General features: G+C 37.5%; 2 protein-coding genes and 1 pseudogene across 3 annotated transcripts; 1 reads left to right on the top strand and 2 right to left on the bottom strand.

Annotated features, from left to right (window-relative positions):
• Positions 1 to 5,196: 5,196 nt before the first annotated feature.
• On the bottom strand, positions 5,197 to 7,876 carry ZIP6 (ZIP metal ion transporter family). Its single transcript, XM_089168706.1, has 2 exons — positions 6,440 to 7,876; positions 5,197 to 6,252 (listed from the first exon to the last, which is right to left on the bottom strand). The coding sequence occupies exons 1-2, from the start codon at positions 7,160 to 7,162 to the stop codon at positions 5,938 to 5,940; spliced, it is 1,038 nt and encodes a 345-aa protein (XP_089024832.1). The 5' UTR covers positions 7,163 to 7,876; the 3' UTR covers positions 5,197 to 5,937.
• Positions 7,877 to 8,304: 428 nt separating this feature from the next.
• LOC149028129 (BAG family molecular chaperone regulator 4-like) lies at positions 8,305 to 22,502 on the bottom strand (annotated as a pseudogene). Its single transcript, XR_016172061.1, has 4 exons — positions 22,434 to 22,502; positions 14,984 to 15,178; positions 14,764 to 14,911; positions 8,305 to 8,699 (listed from the first exon to the last, which is right to left on the bottom strand). The product of XR_016172061.1 is annotated as a BAG family molecular chaperone regulator 4-like (transcript).
• A 1,368-nt stretch (positions 22,503 to 23,870) lies between these two features.
• Positions 23,871 to 24,719, top strand: LOC149028128 (ethylene-responsive transcription factor ABI4-like). Its single transcript, XM_089147561.1, has one exon. It carries the CDS (start codon positions 23,871 to 23,873, stop codon positions 24,717 to 24,719), a length of 849 nt encoding a protein of 282 aa, XP_089003687.1.
• The last annotated feature ends 307 nt before the right edge of the window (positions 24,720 to 25,026 follow it).

Genomic DNA, 25,026 nt, shown 5'->3' with positions numbered 1-25,026 from the left:
AATACGTTAAGTAAACTAATTAAATAAAAATAGATAACACATTAGTACAAAGTGTAAACTGCTAATCAAAATCTCTTTTTTCCCTTCCTGGGCTATGCATGCTTCCAACAAGAGAGAGAAGATCAAAGTAACAAGAAAGAGCTACAGGCATGTACTACTACAATTGAACATTTAAAGGCTCTAAGTGAACATGGTTTCATGGTCTTCCTGAGCTTGACAGAAATAGTAAGCCAGAGATGGAGTTATGACTACTTGCTCTGGCTCCATCGATATGGGTGCCGTCGAGCTCACTGACTGATGAGAGGGAAGAGAAGAAGAAGGGAGCCAGTAAGGACAGGGAGTAGGAGGGCGGAGATTATAATCATCATGCATGGTGCTCATCATCATTGCTTGGTGAAGCGAAATCTGGGTCTTCAGGAACTTAACGTAGTGGATGGCCTCCTCCAACATAGACACAATGTCCATCTTTGTTCCACCAGGAACCAAGCTCTGCAAGATCTTGAAACGATGACTGATACGATGTCTCCTCTCCCTGGCTGCAACGCTCTGCGGATCCGTCGACAGTTTCACCCCCTGTTTGTTCCTCATCTTCTCGTTCCCATTCTTCTTTTTACCATTACTGTAACTAGTGTTGGCCATAGCTGCAGCTGAGGTTGGTTCACTGGGAAAACTCGACATTGAGAAGCAAATTAAGTCTACCCTTCTTAGATCAGCTCCTCCAATTTTAGAAGAAGTGGTCATGACAAGTGAAGGGTTAGGGTTTTCAGCCAATGTTATATATAGAACTTTCAAGAAGGGTGGGGGACTACTGATGGATGATGGTGGATGGAATGTGTGAGAGTCAGAGAAAGAAGCAAATTTAGGTGAGTTGAGTCAGCGAATCCACGCAGCAGGATTTTGAGTGTCTCACGCCCTGTGTACGCAAGCCCATGATATAGGGCTCTACTACTATCCATCTATACATGTAGGAGTGCAACTGTGCAACTCTCTATCTCTCTCTCTCTCTCTCTGACGCACACGCACGCACATATCTGACTGGTCATGGTCCGGTAGTCTGTATCTATCTGTCTAACCTAGTTGAATATTTGTCTCGTTTGAATCTTGAATCATTTTTGTTTGCATGGGTCCCATGATAACGGGGGGCTCCACTCACCACAACTGCTGTCCAGCTGCCTGGTGCAAGTGTGCAACCCCTACTCATCATGAAGTCATAGCTCATCAATGAGCTGAGCCTCGTGTTAATTTGATTGTCTTCTTGGCAACAAGGTTTGAGGAGTCAATCAGATAGATAGATTACTTGATTTGGATAAAGCTGCGGACTCCTTGTTTTGGATTGGAATCGGATTTGAAATGGCGAAGTATGATTAACATTGGAGTGAGAATTTGGATTTTCGTTTTTTGAAGAAAGCTTTTTATATATGAGGATGTAGCATATGGAGTTGTCTGAATGAATGCGATCAATTACACACAATCAAATAGAAAACAAGGGAAAAAGAAATATGAATTTTATCTTGGTTGACATTGGACGTCCAATATTAAGTTTTTTTACGAGAGAATATATATGAGCGCTTAGAAAGCTTAAGCCACAGCTATTCATAAGCCCAAGCACAAACTATAAAGAAACTCCAAGACCCACAAAAACATTGACCCTCTACAGGCTGTAGGGGTGCTACCCCCTTGGGCGGCTTCCCCGGACTCCACCCGCTCACCGGGGAGTAGGACCCCATGTCCATTAACAACACAGTATAAAGCATGATTCATGCTCAGCACACGTTCATAAAAGTCAACCCACAACCTCTCCATTAAATATGGATCTAACTACTCTACTAACCTTGCAATGGCAATGTGAATTTATTTTTCAATATAGAACCGATCAAGAGAAAATCTTGGCCGGCTGTAACTTTCATAGGTTTCCATAGTCCGTTTGTGTGGATTGTGAAAATGTTAATGTTAGCTCAAAACTCAAAAATCTTATCATTTGTAAGTATAATTGAACCTATAATCTCTTCATTAAGAGGTGGGTCTTATCCATCTAACAACCCATAGAAAAATAATGTTACAATGAATGAATTCAATTAATGCTTTTACGTATAACATCCATCCACGAACCTAATATTCTGATCAAACTGTGAAATAACAAATTACCATTGAGGGAAGAGAAGTGGGGGACGGATGGATGAAATGCTCATCTGGGTTTGCTCTGATCGATGACCCGGATTTCGCGTTCTAAGGGAAGATAGAACGAAGGTTTGGTGAAGCATTTGATACTCTGAGATATCAATCGATTCATCCTTTCTCTCCACTGAAAGAGAAATACTTTAATAAGTAACACCTCCTGCTACGCCTGCACTGCTTCAGTTCACCTGTCCACCTTCAAATCACTCACAGGAACCCTACATTAACTGTAACACTCATCCACGCGACTCTCTCTCTCTCTCTCTCTCTCTCTCTCTCTCTCTCTCTCTCAACCGTGTGAAAACTGTTAATACCATCAAAGAAACACACAGAGCTAGTAAAACTCTAGAAGAAACTTCTGGGGTCACTGAGTTCCACATCTGGGTTTGGCATCATGTCTGGTTTTTTACCGTCTCTGTAAAGAAAACATGTTTACAGCGTACAAGCTGGTTAATTTTTCAACTTGTTGCTTTCTTTACCGAGTCAAAAAGCTTCTTTTTTTTTCTTTTCTCTAAACCGTTTTCTGGGAAGGACATGGATGCAAGAACCGAATCCAACGACGGCTTTTAGAATCATAAATGCCAGCTTACCTGAAAAGTCGAAACCCATCAGAACTGCCATACGTATATGAGCAGTTGCAGTAGAGTGAAGTCGATGCTACAGGTACTGCTACAACTTGGTCTGCTCTTCCTTACATGTGACCGCTTCTATTACAGCAGTCTCACGTGGATTACCTTTGAAAACCATATTATATATACCAAATGTACATTTTTTTTCCTTCAAAATTATTTGATAATTTTTCATGTAATATCATACAAACTTTACTGTTCAGTTTTTTATAACTCGTGATTTTATATATTGGGATGGAGATATTCCATGGATGGCAGAGCTAGCCTCAGTTCAAAAGGATTTGAACTCTATGCTCCTACTTGGAGCAGTTGGATTTTTACCAACGGAGTCAAGTGAGTCAACCTTTATGGTTGAAAAAATTAATTATTTAGGAATTGGGATCCTTTCTGTCCAAACTTCTCGTCCTTCTCATCCATTAGAGCCATTTAACTATTGGATGGGTGATGTACATATTGAGGTACTTGAGTCATACCCAACTTATGTTGAGATATTCAAGTTATAACCAATTTATGTTCTATAATAAACCATCAGATTAGTTATAATTTAAGGGTGTAATGGGCCTTTGTGGGAGAGCCCAATTATCAAAATGACCCAATGTGGTTCTATAAATGCTAGCTAGAAGCAACGTCTGAGTATTCTAATCTAGATATTCAATGTATAATGCTTTAAGCAACCTTATGCTTAAACCCTAACCCTCTAACAACATGAACAGAGAAGATGGCAATAATTGAATGAAAAGACTGGAGCAGAATTAGTCTGTTTAAAAGAAAAATTCAGCACCTCTTATTGAAGAGGTTACGAGTTTAACTCTCCCTATGGCATTTATAATGGTCCCCATCCCCAATTATAGAAAGCTACCAATTCTGACAAAAGAAGAATCACACAATTGCCATCCTCTCTTTCCACACATTGTTCTAGGGGTGTCAAAACCTAACCCGAACCATTAAAATCCGGACCAAACCAGCCCGCTATAGCTCGAACCGAAGCTTAATGGGCTGTGTTTGGGCTGAACAATCTCAGCCTGCAATGGTTCGGGCTGGGCCGGGCCAACCTGTGTGTGGCCCGCTAACCCGAACTGTTTGGCCCGAAACCTGCCCAAACCCGAACCAGCCCGTTAAACCCGCTATAAAGAAATAAAATAACTTAAATTTAAATGTAAAAGACAAGAAAACCCCAAATATCCATTTGTTTTCCTTAATTATTTTGCTTTGGAATATGCAAACAACAAGCTTGTTAAAGCTTTCGCCATTTGGAAGATGGGCTTAGTAAATATTTAGCAAGTGAATTATCATTTGAAAATCTTTTTATGTTTTATTTTGATCCATTTTTACAAGTGTCAAGAAGGGGGAGGAAAATAAGCAGAGACAACCCATTAAAATTAATCAAAATGCTAGCTTTCTTTTGTATAATAGTTCTATAATTTTTATTTCTTTGTAAAAAAAAGGTTTTTGGTTTTGAATGCCCAACACAAAAGACTTGGAGATAACTTAATATTTATATGTGTTCACATACGCTTGATAAATTTCACATATCAACAAGGTACTCAAAACACACTACTAGTAAACCCGAATCCAAACCGTTATTAAACCCAATTTTAAACCGTTAGCCCAAACCGTTAGTTAGCCCGAACCCAAACCGCACCGGCCCGAAACCGGCCCAAAACCATTATTTTCTTAATGGGCCGTGTTTGGGCTGAGTGCTTTTCAGCCCGAAACCGGCCCAACCCGAACCGTTGACACCCCTACATTGTTCATTCGATAATAGGACAGATGAGAGGGCTTGGATAGAGAAAATCTGGATCCATTGTTTAGTTTTTGGGGTTGATCGATCAGTATGTTCCATTTGGTGCTGGTGAGTTTGAAAATCTAGGAGAAGTCAGCCATTTTCTTGCCCGAGCATAGAGGAAGTGGAAAAGGATAGACTATCCCAGGTAGTGAGTATTCTAAAGAAGGAGAAGATTTCTTGTTCAAGAAAGCTTTGAACTAAAGCTCAGCACAAATGATCTTGTGGGTTGGTGAATGGTAATGTGGTTTAAGGGCCACATTTCAAAATGATTTTTCTATTACTTCATGGAGGTTTCCTCTCCTGAGACAGATCCCCGCAATGGATCTCTTCGTTAGAAGAGGCTTAAATTTGAATTCTAGATACTCCTTGTGCTGGAATCTTGGGAGGTGAATAATTGTAAGAGACACTTTCAGTGATGAATTAGTAAAACTAGCACTTGCAACTAAAATGTATCATTTGAACAGTTCTCATTTTTTTGCCAAAAATATAACAATTTTCAAGTTATGGTGGACAAGGTTGATCTCTTGCCTTCTTATTAAAAAAAATGTTAAGTTTTGTTAACTAAGCCAATTCTTTAACGATAAAATAAATATACTAAGATAACATAAAATAAGAAAGACCTTTTTCATAGTGTTTTTTCTTTTTTTTTAGTAATATTACCTTTTCATAGTGTTTGATTGCCGTGGAAAGTGAAATTGTAAAAAGGGCCAATGCGGCAGGAGAGAATCTCCAATACTAAATTAAATAGAACATTACCCAATAAATAAATAATTTAATATTTTCTTGTGCCTATTTGGTTCCTTTCTTTGGAAGGAATCTCCTAGTACGACTCAATTATGTATAATATTTTAATAGATAAAGTAAAACCAATGAATACCTTAACATTAGAATATTATAAGTCACTGAATCTTAAAAGTCATTTGAACACTCACTAGAAGAACCCCACCCCTCCAATGAGAGGATCCAAACTCGTATGGTGAGCCCTCTACATCTCTTGTCAACCTCCATTAACTCTTGGAACAAGGAAGTCCGAGACATTCCACAACAGTGAAAGAACCAATCCTTCTTGGGCTCCAATTGTATTTTGATTCTGAGTTTCCACATTAGGAGAACTATTGAACAGATTGCAAGTAGTTCAAACATCATGAGGATCTTTAGTTTAGTTAAAGTCCCCTTCACCAATTAAGTTCAATTTCTCCCTGGTTCTATTAGCAGTTGGGAAAACCAAATATAATTGCAGCAACAAAAGTACATAGTAAAACAATCTTATTCATTTAAGACGACCAAAGAGCAGAAACAATGTACAAGACATGTATAAGCTTTGCTTCAAATGTCGTAAAAATAATTTCAAGCCCAAATAGCAAGAACAGACATGGAAGCAGATCCTAACACCAAGGCAATATAACAGACTTTTGTTAGCCATGGTTCTGAACTCATCATCTTGTTATGAAAGAAATCAGCTGAGATAAGATCAACAAGAGCCATGTATATCAATACACCTGAAGAAAGAGAACCCAGTAACCCTTCTAGTATCAGGGCACTGGGGCTATTGTCACTGTAACCTGTCACAGATAATATTACCATTCCCAAAATTATCCCCATTGGAGTAGTAGCTGAAAACATGAAGCACATATAAGATGTTGTGCCAAGACCAAAACCTGCCTGCAATTTGGATAATAGATAACTATTTTCAGTTCATTTTCTCAAAAAAAACTTCTGGGAATTTCACAATGAATGTATAGGTATCGTCAGTCACGAAATGGTTAATCAGATCAATGGGAAATACGAAAGGTTGCCAAAGCAGTAAGAAAACCAGTGAGAGAGTGAGAAAGCAACGTTTATCGGATACCTGAGCGATGCAACCGCCGAGGCCCATGCCTTCGAAGATCTGGTGGAACGCCAAGGCAGCAACAAGAGGCCTAATGGTGCACTGGTTTGAAGACATCCCCATGGTGACACCAATGATGACAGAGTGAAATATAATACCAATCTCCAGCACCTGCGACACCAGTCTCTGCTTCAGCTTCGCCAATTCCTCCTGTTCCTTGGAACCACCGTCGACATGGCAACTGCTCATCACACCAAGTTCAACTTGTGGTTCAATTTCCACCTTACTCGTTTTCTTCTGCAAACTAGAATCAATCGATGTCTCATCCTGTGTTCCAATCGGCGTGTAATTACTGGGTTTGTTCCCATGGACATGGGATGTGGCAGTGACGTCGACCAGAAGTGCTATCAGAGCTCCGATCAAAGTAACGAGGCCGGAGAAAGGGAAGTCCTTCCAGGGGTGATGGGTTGCCAATTGACAATCGGAGAGAGCAGCGAAGGCGTCAGGGAGAACGTGGACGAGGGCGGTAGAGAGAATTACACCGGCAGCGAAGCATTTGATCACTAGAAGTGCTTTATCGTAGATGGGTTTGCCATGGAAGAGACGAGCCAGTAATACTGGTGAACAGATGCCGATGATACTGGTGAAGAAGATTACCACCATGGAGATCAGCTTCAGCTGCGTTGCTGCTTTGCTGTCTCGGCACGACAGCTCCCGTGTCGCGTCGGTCAGACAAGAAGCCATGGACGCCCAAAAACTCTCTCTCTCTCTCTCTCCCTCTCCCTCTCTGCGCTTGAATGGATTTGGTTTTCCTTCGGAAACTGATTTTCTCTCCCGAATAAACTATTTTGGATCTTCTGACTCTTCTAACGTTTTTGAGAGACTTGGAATTGTCAGCCTCGGTCATTTAAGTCAAAGAAATCGGTCATTTAAGACACGATGATATCCCAGCCGTTGATTTAGTATATAATTGTCGTCCAGTTCACTTCCCCAGTAAAGACTGGTAGGTGCGTTTTAAATATAATGGGGCCCAGTGTTGGGGTGTCGTGTCTTATGTAAGAGCATTAGCGAGGGTGTCGAGATTTTCCTCTTACTTTCGTGGATTCATTACTGCTATAATCCACCAACCACGAGATTAGAAGAGAAAAATGGGAGTCATACGTGGACCACTGAGTACTTTAACTTACGTGGACCACTAAATTATTTTTTTAATAGAAAGTTCGAAACTTATCAGATGGCGCATCTGAAATGGTGGTGTTTATGATACCTATAGATGGATATCACACAAATTTCCTTAAATCTCAACCGTATAAAAAGAACCATTTTTTTAATCGGAAGTGAACCATTTAATGTAAGTCTACGTGGTGTCTACTCGGCTTCGCAAGATCCGAAAAAATGCACCTGATGACATCAGCAGGGGTTAAAAAAGAAAAGTAAAATAAAATACAAAGTATGATGAAAAAAAGCTAATACTAAAAGTCTAAAAGTATAATTAAAAAAAAGTGAAAAGTGAAAAGTGGAACTACACGTGTCATGGCTCATGCATGAATGCATGCTGATCACGGCAGATCTGATTTTTGAAACCTTGTTTTCTACTAAAAAGTTTAGCACAAAAGAACTACTGTTAGTCTGTTACCTTGTAATTTTGAGGCACAGTACCCTGGCAAGAAGCTTTGCAGGCTTGTAACCCAACCACAAAATTTAGCCATTTGTAATTACTTGTGTTATGAGTATTCCTGTAATTCTATCATGAAAAGCTTACAGGGATTTTGAGCATCTAATTAGTATTCCTGTAATTCCCTGCAATTAGCTATAAATTGAGAAGGCAAAAGCAGAAGACTAAGGATACAACATACATATTTGAGGAAAGACATCTGAGAACAACATACCTACAAATGTCAATCTCTTCAAAAGAAAATCTAGTTTTTTCTACATTATCAATACCAATACTCTCTCCCTCTCCCTACTGAAGAGGGATTGAACAATCAAGGGAGCCTGAAAACTGAAAATGTATATGATGTGCCATAGCATAACGTATCAAATATAGGAATTGAACAAAACCAGGCTAACAAGAGAGATTCGATTAGTCAAACTTCTCCCAATCATTCGTTATTTTCGTAGGAGACGACATAGGGGGTGCAGTAGTGGAGCTTCCAACACCAGAATCAAATGTCTCCCATTTGGTGGTCATAGGTATACCATTACTGTGACTGCTGAAAGGGTTGGAATTCTGTGCTTTGAGAATGTCAACTGTCTCTACAAGACCCTGCACACGGCGAACCTGTACACAAAATACAATACGGATGATGCCACCGATCAAATTAACAGTACAGATCAATATAATGGCCTTCTAACCAACACTTGCAGATATAAGGATCAATATTATGGCATTCTAACCAAAAAATACATGTATTGATGGATAAAATTTTAGTTTTATAAAGAAACCCAAAGCATGTAGACTTTCAGTTATTTGGACATCATCATCATCATCAATACTTAAAATGATACATCTACATGGGATCTGCCTCGTCTCCAGGTAACTCGGCACCCAGAAAGTGCCAGAGGAGCATTCCATAGATTAGCAGATCACCTGAAATGTAAAAACTAGAGCTGGTACAAGTGCCAGTTTAACCAAGGCCCAAGTCTGGACTGAAAAATAAACATTCTACTATATACAAAATTTCATAGAGCCAAATTCAGTAAACAACTGGACCTCATTGTCCACTATTCTTGTATTACCTTTCCTAAACAGAAACTGGCAAGTGGCATAACAAGCATTCACCGGGGTAGAAGAATTAACAAAAATACAATAATAGCCCTATAGGCAGCGCACCAAAGCTCCAGGATAGCTCATGAAGACATAACATAAAACGAAGCATAACCTATCTAAGGGTTTGGATTGGTATACATCTTTTTTTTTCTTTCTTTTCTTTCTGGTGGAAGGATTGGTATACATCAGCACTTATATTGGGAGGTCATCACTCCTATCATGTGTTAAAATTCAATTCATAAGATTAAAAATAAATATACGTAATAAAAAACAAATGAAGGTTTATACTCAATCATACAGTACATATACTTGCATTAAAACTGAAAGGCAGGACAACTGTGACCTCTGGGACATAAATACCATTTTTTTCTTTTTTTTTTGGGGGAAGGGGGGGGGGGCATAGATACAAATTCATCCATGTCCATGGTTCCATATGTCCAACCCCATTTATGTGGTCCTTTATAGCATATAATAACCCCCGTCACCCCCATGATTTGGTAATTTATCCATACTCCAGTAGGATTTATTGTATTAGGAATTTATAATAGTGACTCTTTCATTTATTGGGATTAGCCAGACACAAGAACCACCCCTGTTTTTTAATGTAAAGCCTCCAATCAGTGTCACTCCACCTCAACCACCAATTTCCAGATTCCTAGAAAAGGAGCCAGTTGAGTCTGAACAAAGAATTGTAGTATGCGTTTGGTAACGTTTCTGTTCTGAGAAACCAGTTCTTATGCGAAACCATTTTTTAATGTTTTTGTGCTAAAAGACCGTTCTTTGCTTGAAAATGGCGTTTGATAAATCCGTTCTGAAAAGAATTTTCAGAACACTAATAACAGAATAAGTTGGTTTTTTTTTTTTTTGGGTTGAAAAATAAAGTTGGAGTTTGATAAACTCGTTTTAAAGCTTCAATTTGAACCAATTTTATCACTTTCGTTTCTGTTCTTTGGTAAAAACATCTTTTTTATGTTCTGCAAAAAGCGTTCTTTAGAACACTTTTCTGTCCGGTTCGTTCTTAAAGAACAGAAGAACTAACCGTTTTATCAAACGCCTCTAACCCGTTCTTCCGTTCCCAAAAAACAAAAGAACGCCAAAAACGTTTTCTAAGAACGTTATCAAACGGGCCCGTAGTGAACGAATTTTATCGTTTCCAATATAGTAGTTAATGATACAAACAACAATTATGTAGAAAGGCCAAACCTAGGTAACCTGCTCCCCTAGAATTCTTTGTTTCTTCATTGAATGACCACAGAAGTGTGTAAGACGGAAAACTTGTAGCCACTATGTTCTCCAGTCTGCACCAATTTGAGTGGAAAGCAGTACTAGTGAGGATGATCAGCTGTGTGAAAGTTCAAGATTTTGATGATTAATAATACTCATAATCCTCAACCTTTGGCTAGACGAAGGAAATGGACTCAAGACAAATGCAGCAGTAAGGGAGTATGGTTCAGCCACATGTAAGCTCCGCATTCAACACAATGACCTCTTTGATTCTAGAATTGTCCCTCAAGACACTCTAAATGGAAGTAGGTGGGACATGCGTCAACTGGGTGTACATGCAGCAAAGCTGCTATCAATATGGTGCTAGAATGAAGGAAGAACAGATGAAGTTCATCAGCATTATCTCTCTCATCTAGGCATACCTAACTACAAGGAGTGGAAACCATACTGCCATAATTTTAGTAAATTTAGTTTAATCTAGACAAACTATAGTTCTTTAACCTTCTGTCTTTAGTTATGTTTAGTTTTTGTTTAGTGCAGACTATTTAAGTCAAGCTCGAGTTGACTTGTGTCAGGCCTATTACACCTTGCAAATTTGTTGCATTTCTTTGATTTATGTTTTTATGTATGTTTAGATTCTAATTTAGTCAAAGATTGTTCATTTGTATCCACTCGAAAAAAATATACTTTAGTGTATGTTTAGGTTTTGGTTTAATCAAGAATGGTAAGGTCAAGTTCAAGTCAAATTTGCTCTGAAGGTTGTGGTGGGTGCAGATTGTCATAAGATGCCTGATTTTAATTTGAAGTATGACTCTCTAGAATTCCAAATATTAAGTCCATAAGTAAACTGTCTGATTGGATAAGATATCATGGTTGGAATGCTCGGTATCTCTAAAGCAATTCTCAGTGTGTACCCCTCCTCTCTTTTTCTTTTTTCTTTTTTAAATTTTACCAACAAAAGAGAAAAAGATAAAACAACTAATGAAGTTATATTCGTTAATTTCATAAAATATCATCTCACAAATTATACTGTTGAAGTATATACACTTGGGCTATTTACTGTTCACGACACTATTCACGTGAACAATAAAAAATCTGTTTTTACTGTTCATGGTATTGTTCACGTGAACAATATATGCTAGTGATGCTACTCTACTTTCTATTTCTAATGTTGGAGTCTTGCTACATAAGTTTTGGGAGTTTTTAGAAAGCATAGTTTCTATTTTGGTAGTAGTTTCTATTTTCAGAATTTTCTATTTTAGGAGCTAGGAAGTTACTAAAGTTGTAATTTTTTGTTTCATTTTTCTAGAAGGACAATTACTTGTCTCTCAAGTTGTATTAGATTCATTAGAAGCTATAAATAAAAGGGCTCTGTGATTCTAGACTCTTAAGCAAGAATCACAGGCCTCTTCTACTGGTTCCTCATCTCTCTTCTCTTCTTCTTCTTCTCTCTTTTCTTTGTTCTAGTTCAGCTGTTGTTTTGATTATTTAATGCTTGTTTTCTAACATATACCATCAGCCAAAAAAATATGCTAAATGTTTAACAGCTACATAATTATATCAAAAGTGAAATACACACAATACAACACAAATCATTGAAGCAGATGGCTTCCTCACTTCTTAACTCATTCCATGCCATAAGATCGCACATACTAGCTGTCACAACCAACCCCTTTTCTAGCTAAAGTATCTAGCAGTAGTGCACCTTCTACTTTCACAGTTCATATTTTCACTTCATCATCACTACACATCTGTCTCTCTACATTTTGTTCTCTCCATTGCCATCCAGATCTACAATCTGCTTTGTTTTTAACAATATTTTATCACAATATTCACAAAACATAATGAAAACTCGCCACATGCACATCCCATGCCCACAACTCTCATCTCACATAAATATTGATCAAGATGAAGAGCTACAATGTTTTGGGCCATATGCCCTGACTGAAGCAAATATTCATCTCTAACCAGAACCAGATAATTGGCCAGGAGACTTGGAACCTAAATGTCTGCTAGCAAAGCAGTACTAAAAAACTTACCCAGAAATGAGTTTTTCTCAGAGTCCTTTTCAGTCAAACCTTTATTAGTAGACTAGGTCCTTTCCTCATTAGGCTTTTTGAAACCTTGATCTAAAAATGCAAAAAGCTTTTCCCTAGGAGTCAATCACAAAAAGGTGAGTAGGGCCATAATTGCTCCATGTGCAATGTAGATGGTGACCTGTTTCAAGTGTCTAATTATTCAAATCTGGATCAGTAGTCCTACTCATATGAGTTACTTTGAAGTCTGTAGTAAACTTCCATGAGATGGAAAATTCTTTTGAAAATCTATGTTTGCAGGTGCTCTGTATGAAGAAAAAGAGTTTCCCAGGCAGACATCATTTAGGAGATCACTGATGCTACAAAGGTTGGACTCTATGTTGAGAAGTTATTAATGATGAATTCAAAAAGATGCTTTTTTGCTCCATTATGCAAAGTCTTATCAGGGACTACAGTTCAAACACCCTTCCCAAAAGAAGCAGATCATCAGCTTCTTTCTACTAGTAACTTGTGAATAGCATCAAATTCAATGTTCTTGGTCATTCCTCACAAAACTCAGGCAGTCAAAGGATTGAAGGAGCCTCTCCAGATAATTCAGAGATGATGATTCATGCTCTCTCAAGAAGCATTTGAATTTTGAAAGGACTAAGCTCAGGTGGTAAGAAAACAGAATTAAATAAACACCTAAAGACTTTCACATATTCTCTTACAAAAGAGAGGGAACGTAACTAAATATGTCAGCATGTTGAAGAAATGTAATCATTTTCACTCCTTGTGCTCTTCTTCTTGACCATCAAAACTACAATAAACATGTGGTAGTGTTTCTGGAGTCGGGAGCGAAGACTTGTTATTTGCAAGACAGCTTGTATTGCTGTTGCACCCTTCATGTGCCTTGGTCGTTAACAAATTTACTTTTCAGATGCTCTTCAGTCAATGGTTTGGGGCATATCTTATTATTGTTTGGAATCATGCCACATTATATAGCAAGAATCAAAAGCATATGATGCACAAAAAAATTACCACAATTTTGAAATTTCTACCACTAAGAAATAAGCATGTATGCAGCTTATCTTATATAACTTCATGTAATTAAGTTGCAAGACAGAACAATGTACAGCAAGCCACATTTGCATTTCAGTTTGAGAGTTAACATTATTTTGTAGGATCCTCTAACGAATCACACTATTAAAAATAGTAATACAAACTTTCAATCTGACAGTTTTTGCAACAGGAGCTCGACTATACAGATTTTAAGATTAGAAGCACAAAAAAAAAATCCTGTCATATTGGATAATCAGAAATTCATTCTTGGCCATCTAGAAAATTTATTCTCATCTAATTCTCAAAATTATTTTTGGATGGGCAGCATGTGAGTGAAGATTGGGGGAAGAATGCTGGATGTGGATAAGGTATAAGTATAGAAAACAGAGAATTTGGGGGGGGGGGGGGGGAATATAGGAATATATAAGGGCAGCAAAGCACAGAATCCCAACTTCAATTCAACAAGCAAATAGCAATCCAACTACTCAACTTCGCCATACACCATCAAATTTGGAAGAATAAAATACCTTTACTTACCAATTCCACTACCTACGATCCAATATTCTATTTGATCCACCGAGAAATTTAGCAAACTACAATCCCACCCCACTAAAGAAACTGGAAACCAGAAAGTAAACTAAAATTTCCCCATTGACTTGAATTTATGAAATAGAAATCTTATCCCATCAGATCAATTGGTCATATTTCCCAAGACATCTAGGAATCCAAAGATCTTAGTTTTGCACAGAAACTAAAAAAGAGTACAATCAGCAAATAATCCTACCAAGCAGATAAACTTTGACACTGCAGACATTGACCTGAAAGAAAAAATTGTAAATGAATATAGTAACTCACATCTTTGTATCCCATGTACCACTACAAACAAAAATCTTAAAACTTCTGAGGGAGCAATATAGAATGATTCATCATTATCTTCTTCCCTTCGCCCTAATGAAACAAACATTTCCCTGAAATCTTCAATAATTGGATTCAAGTTATCTGAGAATACTTAAGAGACTGATTAAGGAGATCTTTCAAACAATAAGTTGGCAAAATCAATATATAGGTAAAAGGATTGAATGTAGTAGCACATTCCATGACCAACTAAGTATAGCACTATTTAAATCTTAACAAGAAAATAATTTACAACAAAAATGAAGTCAACCATTCCATGTGAATTCAAAGCGTCTCATTGCAAGACAGGCATGGAAACGTAGAATAAGAGAGAGAATAAATTTGCAATCTTAATCAAAGAAGACCAATAAATAACCAACCTCAATTCGTCTTTGCACTTTTGCTTCTCCTTCAGCCTCAATGCCATCCAATTTCAGTAATTGCACCATAAGCAGCTCTGTCAAGATCAGAAATTCCTTCTCTTCAACCTTCTTACCCTTCATGCACTGCTGCCTCTAAGGCAGCCACCTACACAATAAACCATTCCCTATGAGTCCTAGTGGGGCAGCCAAATGGATTTATATGGATTATGAGATCTACCTTTTCAGACAGCTTGTCAACCTCGGCTCTTACTTTAGCAACAGCTTCACAAGCTTTTGATATCTCCTGATTTCTATCCGCTTCCTCAAGCTTTATCTCTTTGGTAGCTGGATCCTCCATGAGTACCAAACTGGACATGTCCTTCATACATACCATGTGTGAACGCTCATCATCCTTGATTTACTCCCCTCTAAACTAACAGCTCAGTTCTTTATGCTCCAAACTGACCTTCAAATCCCGTATTATAAAGACCATTTATGACCATATATCAATTTTGTAAGAAGACAAACAAGGAGTCAACGGAAAACAAAAATCACAACAACTGATCCAAGGAAAGATAGCCCACTTCAGAAATCCAGTAAGATTGAGTTGAACATAAAGACACCACTATCAACAAGAGAAAGTAGTCTCTGGGTTATGCAGAATATGATAATGATGCAAAAGTACTAAATTGGGTGGGGGGGAAGTAATAAGATCCCTTCCATTCCATTGCAAAACCCATTAAAGTTTCCATTTTTTAGGGTTTTGGATCCCTTAGTGATGAAATCAAGTAACACCACGTACATCTAGTGCACTAAGACTAGAATAAAAAAAACACACAGAAAGAGAGGGAGGGGGAGAGGGGGAGAGAGAGAATGACCAAAAGTCTGCACTTAAACAAGGCAGAGCACAATCAATTATTCACAGGAATCCATAGGGAATACAGAGTTACAACGGGGTGGGGAAACGGTAAGAAGAGCCAAAATTTTGCTTGATGAAAGGATTAGTAAACTTAATTCTATCCGTAATTCCGTAAACCCATCAAAGAAAATCTGAGAAATACCGATAAAAGCATGAGAGAACTTGATCTTAATCGTGGGTTCCCAAGCAGCAACTCTGCCGTCTCTCTGGCGAACAACCATTCCACAACGCTTCAGCTCCCAACTGCTCGACTCATTGTTCTCGTATAGTCGTATCCCACCACTCTTTTAAAATAAGACCCTTTCATTCTCAAGAAAACAACAGGGAACCAAAAAACTGCTGTGTTTGTATTAATCAGTTAAACACAATTATAGTCGTATTAGTTTTTTCTTCTTCTTCAAATTCAAGAACTTACGGTGAAAATAAAAAGTTTTAATAGTCAAATTCCAGAATATGATTTTCAACATTTATACAGTAACCTTTTATTATTTTATAATTTTCAATTTGTCTGGTCTCTTAATTTTTTTCGTACCGTCCGTTCTCATATTTTCTAGCAATCCGAAGAGACCGAATAAAAATATTCAAAAGAAACAATGTATAGAAAGAAAGGTAGGTGAGAGTGAGAGTGAGAGGTGAGGTTTTTAATGGTGGAAAGCAGTAAGGATTAAGCAAAACCAGAAGCGAAGGGCCCGCGTGCTTGTTTTGTTGTCCGAGAAAGGAACTTTTCATCAAGAAGTAGTTGCTGCGTCGCTGGGTTTCGACGAATCAAATTTGCATTCTAACATTAAAAGGGAACGCTTTTCCACTAGATTAGAAAATCTAAGAACAAAGAAAAAATTGCTTACCCACTAATTGTGAGTTGCAAAGGACTCCACTTGAAAAGACTACAAAGTACAAATACCCTAGTTGCTCTAGTCCTTTCAGTCTAATGTCTTGGCTGCGTTTGTTTGCTGGAATAAAGGTGGGGTGGGAAAAAAGAGGTGGGAAAATTCTTGAAAAATGTATAAATTTCTTACTTTTCCTTTAAATCCTAAAATGGTAGAGTGTTTGGTTGCTTGGGGTGGAAAAGTGGGAGACAAGGTTCCTTGTGCTGATGTGGCAGTTCAACTTTCCCACCCCATGCTATTTTAAAACCCCACATATTTGGTTGGATTTTGTGGGAAAGTTGGGAAAAGTAAAAAAGTGGGACCCACCCGATCACTTTTCCACAAAACCCTTTCCTTTCCTTTTCTTCTCCCTCACCCCACTACATGTGGGACCCATGTTTTTTTTTCCCACCCCACCTTTGCAAACAAACGCAGCCTAGTGTTTTTTTTTTTTTTTAGATAATTATTATTAGTTTTTATATTGTAACTTTTTAAGTTAGGCCCAGCCCAAAGATTTGGGCAGGAAAATTATAGGTCCAGACCGGCACCTACTTGAGCCAACCCTTTTTTTTTTGGTTAACGACTTTAGCCAACCTTTTTTTTTTGGTTAACGACTTTAGCCAGCCCATCGAAGCCCACCTACTTTTCGACATCGATCCTATTGAAAATATTATGGGCTTCATAAGATTTTTTTTTTTTTTCAGTAGAAGGCTTCAGAAGAAAGCTTACAGCATTATGAATGCGTCAATTAGTCAATATAATCCGATTATTTTAATCTGGTTTTCACTTTGTTCCAAACTTGCGAACCTGAACAAATCAAATCTGATCGAGGCAAATGGTGCAAAATTGTAAGTAATAACCTTTTCTTTTTGGTTTATAATACAAGATTTGAGTACTTTTACTTTGAAAAGCTTAAGGCCATGCTACCATGGTTCCTCCCTCATGTGTGGGAGTGCTTTTTTGCTATTAAAAAAAGAAAAATCTGAAAAGAAAGAAACATGTGAGCTACAGTGAAGCAGATGGCATTGGGAAACTGAAGATAATGTCTTTCTCATACTACTTTAAGCCAACACTTTCCAGTTGTGGGTGGGTTGGAGTCACAAACTGTTTGTGTAAGTTCCAAGGGCGGCTTCTCTCATGTGTTGTTGGGAATCTTGGGATTCATATGTACAAGAGTCGGCCACCACATGCCTACCCTACACAGACTAAACAAAGAGGCAGATGTCACTTCCAGTGCGTGGTTCAACTTCAGTGCTGTACATTAAGTGTACTGCTAAGTCCGTTTCTCTTTCAACCACTTGCATGATTTCAATCTCAACAAGACAGCAGTTGCTGCGCATTTAATGCACGACATTCAAGTCTCAGCCGCAGCAAGTCCTGTCTCCCAATCACCGCACCACCCTTTCTAGTTTCTACTATCCAAGCAAAGCCCATTGGAAAATGGATGTTATCGTGTTCCTAGTGACCCTGGTGTGAACCTGCTGCATGGCTCTATCCAAATGTACAAAGGATCATAGCTGCATTTGTATGTAAAGGTAGGGTGGAGAAAAAAAAAAAACATGTGGGTCCCATGTATAGTGAGGTGAGGGAGAATGAAAAGAATTGAAGGGATTTTGTGGAAAAATGTTAATTGCTTTTTACTTTTCCATATTTTTTTACAAAGTTTCACACATTTTGTGAGGTTTTGAAAAGACTTGGGGTGGGAAAATTGGTTTGCCATCTCCCTCAGTAAGGCATTGCAGTATCGTTAATTAGGGTTTGTGGTTTCTATAAATTAGGCAGGAAGAAGATCTGATTCAAGTGTTTAAATTTGTATATTCAAACCCGAAGGCCATGGTGGTCGTGGATTACACATGATTTTAATCACAGAAAGAGGGAGTGATCTCAACAAAAACAATTAAGTATTATTCATATTTAGTAACTTTCATTTGATGATGTGATTCATTACGTTTGATTGGAAGTAAATAACAAAATTAAACCTAAGGTTAATTGTTATTGTTAATATACGGATAGGATAAAATAGTATTTTTTTTTTGGATTATATGAAATTTTATTGACTGAACATTTCAAGGTATACAGGAATCATAACGAAGTTTGATTAGAGACTCCAGTAACAACTTTTGAAAATTATCTTGAGTCACCCTAACAAAGATTCTCATTTTGACAAGAAAGATTTATCTTGGAACTTAGTGAAAAATGTTACAGACTCGTCACTTTATTATATATAAAATTTTAAAATATTTATTTTCTTTTATTATCAGTAACAATCAAACATTATTTGACCGGGACAAAAAATTAAACATCAAGAGACTTAATTTTAATTATTTTTATTCAACATTTCATTTTCAATTTATTAATTTTTTGTTCTATCTATCTCTATCTAATCAAGTCCGAATGAATTCTCAACATAAGAAACTAATGAGAGAAAGAACACTATTTGGTCGGATTTTTATTTGCGGTAGCAGCTGCCGCCAGCTGCCAACGGTTGAATATTTGCCACGTAATCCACTTTAGTTTTAACAATTCAGATTCAAAAGTGATGGGATTAAATGTAAAAATCTTGTTTTACTAAACTTATTTTTAAGTTTTTAAATTTACAATTATACCTCTGAATCGAGAGAACTCAAATTATCCAACCGTTGGAAGCTGACAGGTGCTACCGCAAATAAAAATCCCTACTTGGTCATATACTTTTCATAAACCGCACACTTTGGCAGATAAGGTTCTTGGACTTTTATATGCCTAGACGTGAGAACACAACGTTAACAATTAGATAACATTCTATTTCACATGTTTATTTTGATCATTTTGACTTCTTTTAAAGCATTCACAAGAAATGTCTCTTTGCCATATGAAGAATCAATTATGATAATAGGTTATGAGCAACATCCACTTTTCTTTTAGTTATTACTAGATAAAATATATTATCTAACAATAAACAAGTTTGTTACCATTGGGTGATAATATAATATGTATCATTGATTTTGATTTATCTTGTAAAATATATATCGGCTATAGATTTAATTTTAGCTTGCTCTTTTATTGGTCTAGGCAAGTTTTGATATCTCAAAAGATTGGAGAAATGTCAATGTTGGAGAGAGACAAAAACAAGGTATTATTCTAATTTTTTATAGTTTTATCATTTTTCTCCTACTTAAGTCTGCACATGTTCATTAATGTACTCATGCAAACAAAATAAATAACAATTTATGGTGATAGATCATAAATAGTTGTTGATGTATTTATTAATTTATATTTAAATTATTTTATTTTAACAAAAAAACATGGATCATAAAGTATACTAAATGCATTTATTTTTTTAAGAAAGAACTTTCATTCAATAGCAAGCAATGGGTCCTTAACAACGAAAGGAGGAACCTAGGAAGCAGAAGTGAGCAAATTTGTCCTACTCAAAATGGACAACGCCCTTTGGGTTAGGGAATGAGCTACAACATTCTCTTCCCTAGGAAAATCAAACATGCAAACAGAAAAATCACTAGCAAGAATAAAAGTGTCCTAGAATGGATTTAAAGCCTCAGCAAAGTCAACAGCTTCACGATCCACAATGTAGCAAAAAAGATCCAAGCAATCAGTTTGGAATCCCCATGTTAAGGTTATCCTAATATAATATGTGGGTTTGAATTAATTCTGGGGGTTAATAATTGATAGGGTCTCAACACATCAGGCCGATGCACTACCATTAGTTTTGAGATGAGCTAAATCGGTCAATTGTGAAAGTGGACTAGAGTTTGGAATTGCTATTATAAATAGCTATGATGGGGTCCCTCCAATTACTTAAGTTTTTGTTCTCTTTTCTTTCCATAAGAAATAAGTACGGTAGGAAAAACAAGGAGATTGGAGAAAGCTTTGTCACTTGCAGATTTGGCATTCAAGGTTTGGATTAATCTTCTTCAACATACGTCTGGTATAAGGTATGCACAATTCTTTTAAACATTATATTGAATTCTAATATTTATACGAAAATCGATTAGGGTTTTGAGAAAAACCCAAAGTTAATTCAACATTGACATCAGAGCTAAACCACATAGAATTAGAATCATTGTTTTGTTTTAATAACATTTGGGGTTATGTTCCAACGACTGATTTAATGGGTTAAGATATGATTTTGTATTGGATCCAATGGAAGGATCCATAGAAAAACTATAGAAGATGGGTAGATGAACTAAATGTTACATTATGATTACTTGTCTATGATGTGGTTCTTAAAGAGCCAAAACCCACTGACCTTACCGCTGCAAGTACACATGAAGAGAAGCTAAATCATAAAGAATGGGTGACAGCCAACAAGAAAAGTTTAATAATAATAAAAAAGTTTATCTCTAAGTCCATGCGTGATAGTGTGGAGATGAAGGACATTGTAGTAGAATATCTTACAAAGATAAAATTAGTGTTTGGGTTATCACAAAAGGGTGAGGAAAGAGAACTGATATCCAAGCTGACTTCATCTACATTTGATGGTACAGGAAGTCTTAGAGAATATCTTCTGGAGATGTCTTCTACAACAAATAAATTAAAGGATCATGGGACAACAATCAATGATGAATATCTAATTCATCTTGCTATCAAATTTCTTCTAGAGTCATACGCTATGCTTAGAACTTCACTCAATGCGTAGACAAAGGAAAAAACAAAGAAAGACCTCATTTTCATAAGTGCTCAAGAATAAAGCGACAAGAAAATGACAATAATCGAGATTATAAATCTGGCTGAAGACAACAAGGCATCTGCTAATGGGTTTCACAAGAACAAACAAAATTCTTTAAAAAAAAAAAAAACAAGTATCATCCATATAACAAGGAAAAGAAAAACCATGGTGATATTATGTGTTACCGGTGTGATAAAAAAATATTTTAAAAGAGACTGTAATGCACGTAAATCTTGGCTTGAAAAGAAAGACGCTAAGGATGGAAAGAAAGAGTAATCTAGGAGATGAAGCCTATTTCCCTTAGTAATTTTCATATATCTTGATGATTGACCTTATTCACTCACTTATTGTTATTTGGCAATTTAATTGATCTTATAATTTGTTCTTAATCTAATTTATGTTTATTTATTAAGAGAACTCAAAGGGAGTTAATAAATTGATATTGATGATATGTATATGATGTAGGAATTATTTTTCTTATAGATGTTTTGATGCATGCATGCATTTAATTGTGCTTTGTTGCTATGGTGTTTTGAAAATGGTGATTTTATATTGTCCAAATGTGGTTTTAGTCATAATTGATGGATTGATTATTAACCATCGCCTTGGGCCTAAATGTATGTTTGTCTCTTAAATGTAATGATGTTCAAGGCAAGCCATGAATATGACGATATTTAGGGGTATGATGAAAGATCTATAAGGAATAATATTGTTTACGTTATCACAATTGTTAGATATTCCTTTTTATTTTTTATTTTTTTTTATCTCATTTCGGTTTAGTTAGTAAGTAAACTTCTATTGTGTTTGATATAAAGAAATAAGTCTTGTGATGAGACATTATATTCTACTATTGTCCGACATTGGTGAACTTGTTAACTAGATCAAGGATTAATGGCATATTTTGTGATTGAGATTCCATGACCACATCAATTTATCGTAACAGAGTAATTAATCTAGCCCAAGTGAGATTGAATTAATTATTAAAGTTAATAATTGATGGGAGTCTCAACACATTGGGCCGATGCAATGAATTAATTACCGGTCCATTGTGGAAGTGGATTAGGGTTTGAGAGTATTATTATAAATAGCTATGATAGGTCCCTCCAATTACTTAAGTTTTTGTTTTCTTCTCTCTCCACAAGAAAGAGGTACGGAAGGAAAAACGAGGAGATTGGAGAAGACTTCGTCACTCAACAGATTTGGCGTTCAAGGTTTGGATTAATCTTTTTCAACATACGTTCAGTGCCCACATCATAGCCGATCTCACTGCCACAGCTTTTCCCGCAAGCACAGAAGGAAGACACATTGGTAACGAGATCTCTGCAAGAACTAAATCTCCTTTAAACACACAAAACCAATCCCTCCTTCGGGTACACGGAAGGAAGGAGACACATTGGTAACGAGATCTCTCCAAGAACTAAATCTCCTTTAAACACACAAAACCAATCCCTCCTTTATCAGAGTTGATACAGGTGCCAGCATAGAAAGGAAAACTGAGAGGGAGCCCAATGGCTTTGGCTATTGGAAACAAACTTCACTTTCTCCCATATAATAAGGATGTCGTGAGGGGAGAAATTCACACCCCCGAGCCCCCCCCCCCAAAAAAAAAAAAAAAAAAAACAATAGCCTCTAGCCCCACCACCCGCCCCCGTTTTTTGTGGTGGTAACCCCGGGAGAGCCGCGCAGCTCCGTCAGAGACACACCCCAAACAACCCGCTGCATTGAAACAAAATGTGATCACTTCTAGTCAAAACCCACGTTGCACAATTGCACCATCTTCACTCCACCTCCACTGGAAGTTGCCTGATTATGAGATTCATCTGTTTATGTTTTGTAGATGAAATAATTATAAATTTAGACAAGTGCCAAAGAAAACATAAATTAATAATTATTTATTTCCTCTGTTCTTCTTCAGTTGTGGATGATTCTTTGACCACGATGACTATTCAAACTAATGATGAGCCATTAAAAGAGAAATTTGAGTTCCAAAGAGAAAACTTCTCAGAGTCTACTTCTCTCGCAAGCTTCGCAAGATTGAGAGTTGAATCTTTCCCATATGCTTATTCCCAATGAGCTCTTTTAAAACTAAAACTTATCAGAAAGCCACAAAGCAAGATTTAGGTTCAATAGAAAACCTTATGACTTATCATGGACCTTCATGTTCGTTATCTACCGTACATTTGTCAAGCAATCTACCATGAAGTCATTTCGACCTTAACTCTTCAAGTGCTTTTCTAGGGTTTCTCGCTGCATGGGTGCGGCTCTCTCTCTCTCTCTATTCTAATTCGGCAGAAGAAAGTGATAAACCTCTTATCTCCTTAGCTAAGAGTGACCAACCACACGCAGAGAGAGACGTTGAAGCCGGAGAGTTGATGAGAAAGCTCAGCTCAAGACCAGAGAAACAGCAAGCAGCTGCGTCATAGTAAACAGTGGAAATAGACAAAATTAACATCTTCCATACGACCAAGACACTTCAAAACACAAACCTTTTGGGCCCATCTCAATCTCTCTCACACACTGTAATACTTTATAATATTGTGTATGTGAGAGAGAGAGTGTGTGTGTTCAATTTCTTCCCGGTTGCTGGTTTATTAGTATATATATGTAAGAGAGATATGACCACCGCCCTTACATCCACAGGGAAGAACACCAAGTTTCCAACTTGCAGACTTTAATGGACGGTGCAGGCCACAACCAAAACCACCCAATCGAAGGAAACCTACCCTTCACTTGTTTACACGGTAGTAACACAGGAGCAGCTGCAGAGAGTAACAGCAACAGTAGCACAAGCGTCAACAGTGGTAGCAGTAGCAATAGCACCAGGAAGTGCAAAGGGAAAGGAGGTCCAGATAACAATAAATTCAGATACAGAGGAGTAAGGCAGCGAAGCTGGGGCAAATGGGTGGCTGAGATCCGTGAGCCTCGCAAACGAACGCGCAAGTGGCTTGGCACCTTCGCCACCGCCGAAGACGCTGCACGAGCCTATGACCGTGCTGCCATCGTTTTGTATGGTTCTAAAGCTCAACTAAATCTCCAACCTTCCCCTTCTTCTTCTTCCAAATCTCACGCTTCTTCTTCTTCCTCTTCTTCTTCCACTATCCTTCGGCCTCTCCTTCCTCGCCCCTCTGGTTTTACTTTCGCAGGCCTCTCTTCTACTACAACTTACGGTGTTTATCCAGCCGTTGGTAATATGGCTCCACTGTTGCAAGATCAACAACAAAGTCATTACTCTCCGTCCGATCTGGCCATGGCTACTGCTGCTGGATGTGGTGGACCCGCTACAAGCACGGTTACCGTTAACCCTAATTTTCAAAACCTTTTGTACGAGGATATTGACACTCTTGCTGGTTCTATTGATTCTGGTTTGTCTCTCTCTTGCGAGCAAGGGTTTGAGCCAGAACAACAGGTTCTGCCGCCGGTGACCTTTGGACCCAGTTCACCGACTTTGTGGCCGTACACAAAGGATGATGAGTACGTCGTCGGCTCTAGTCTTTGGGATGATGGAGATGTTTTCTGGCCTTGATTTTTCACCCAAAGAATAAGATGAAATTTAAGGTGTTACATGCAAATGATTCTCTGTGTCTTTCTTTCTCTCTTATGTACTGGATTAGATCGAAGGGTTGGAGATTGAAATGATGGATGGAGAAAGACTAGCAATCCTCATTAAATGAAGAAAATAATCTTGTATTGTTCGGGTTCGGCTTCTTTGGTTTTGGATTTATATATGGGTCTTGCTTGATCTTGCCGGTGCTTATAGCTTCGATGTTTTCTGGCCTTAATTTTTCACCCAGAGAATATGAAATTTAAGGTGTTACATGCAATGGTTCTCT

Source organism: Hakea prostrata, chromosome 1 (assembly GCF_041222555.1).
Source record: "Hakea prostrata isolate BN-2017 chromosome 1, UWA_Hpros_2, whole genome shotgun sequence".
Lineage (NCBI taxonomy): Eukaryota > Viridiplantae > Streptophyta > Magnoliopsida > Proteales > Proteaceae > Hakea > Hakea prostrata.
Note: the sequence above shows the minus strand (reverse complement) of the source record. Positions and strands in the feature narration are given on the sequence as shown.

Coding starts and splice junctions, on each gene's coding strand:
- ZIP6 (XM_089168706.1), bottom strand. CDS start 7,162: ATGGCTTCTTGTCTGACCGACGCGACACGGGAGCTGTCGTGCCGAGAC. Junction 6,253..6,439: donor TCGGCGGTTGCATCGCTCAG/GTATCCGATAAA, acceptor TCCAAATTGCAG/GCAGGTTTTGGTCTTGGCAC.
- LOC149028128 (XM_089147561.1), top strand. CDS start 23,871: ATGGACGGTGCAGGCCACAACCAAAACCACCCAATCGAAGGAAACCTA.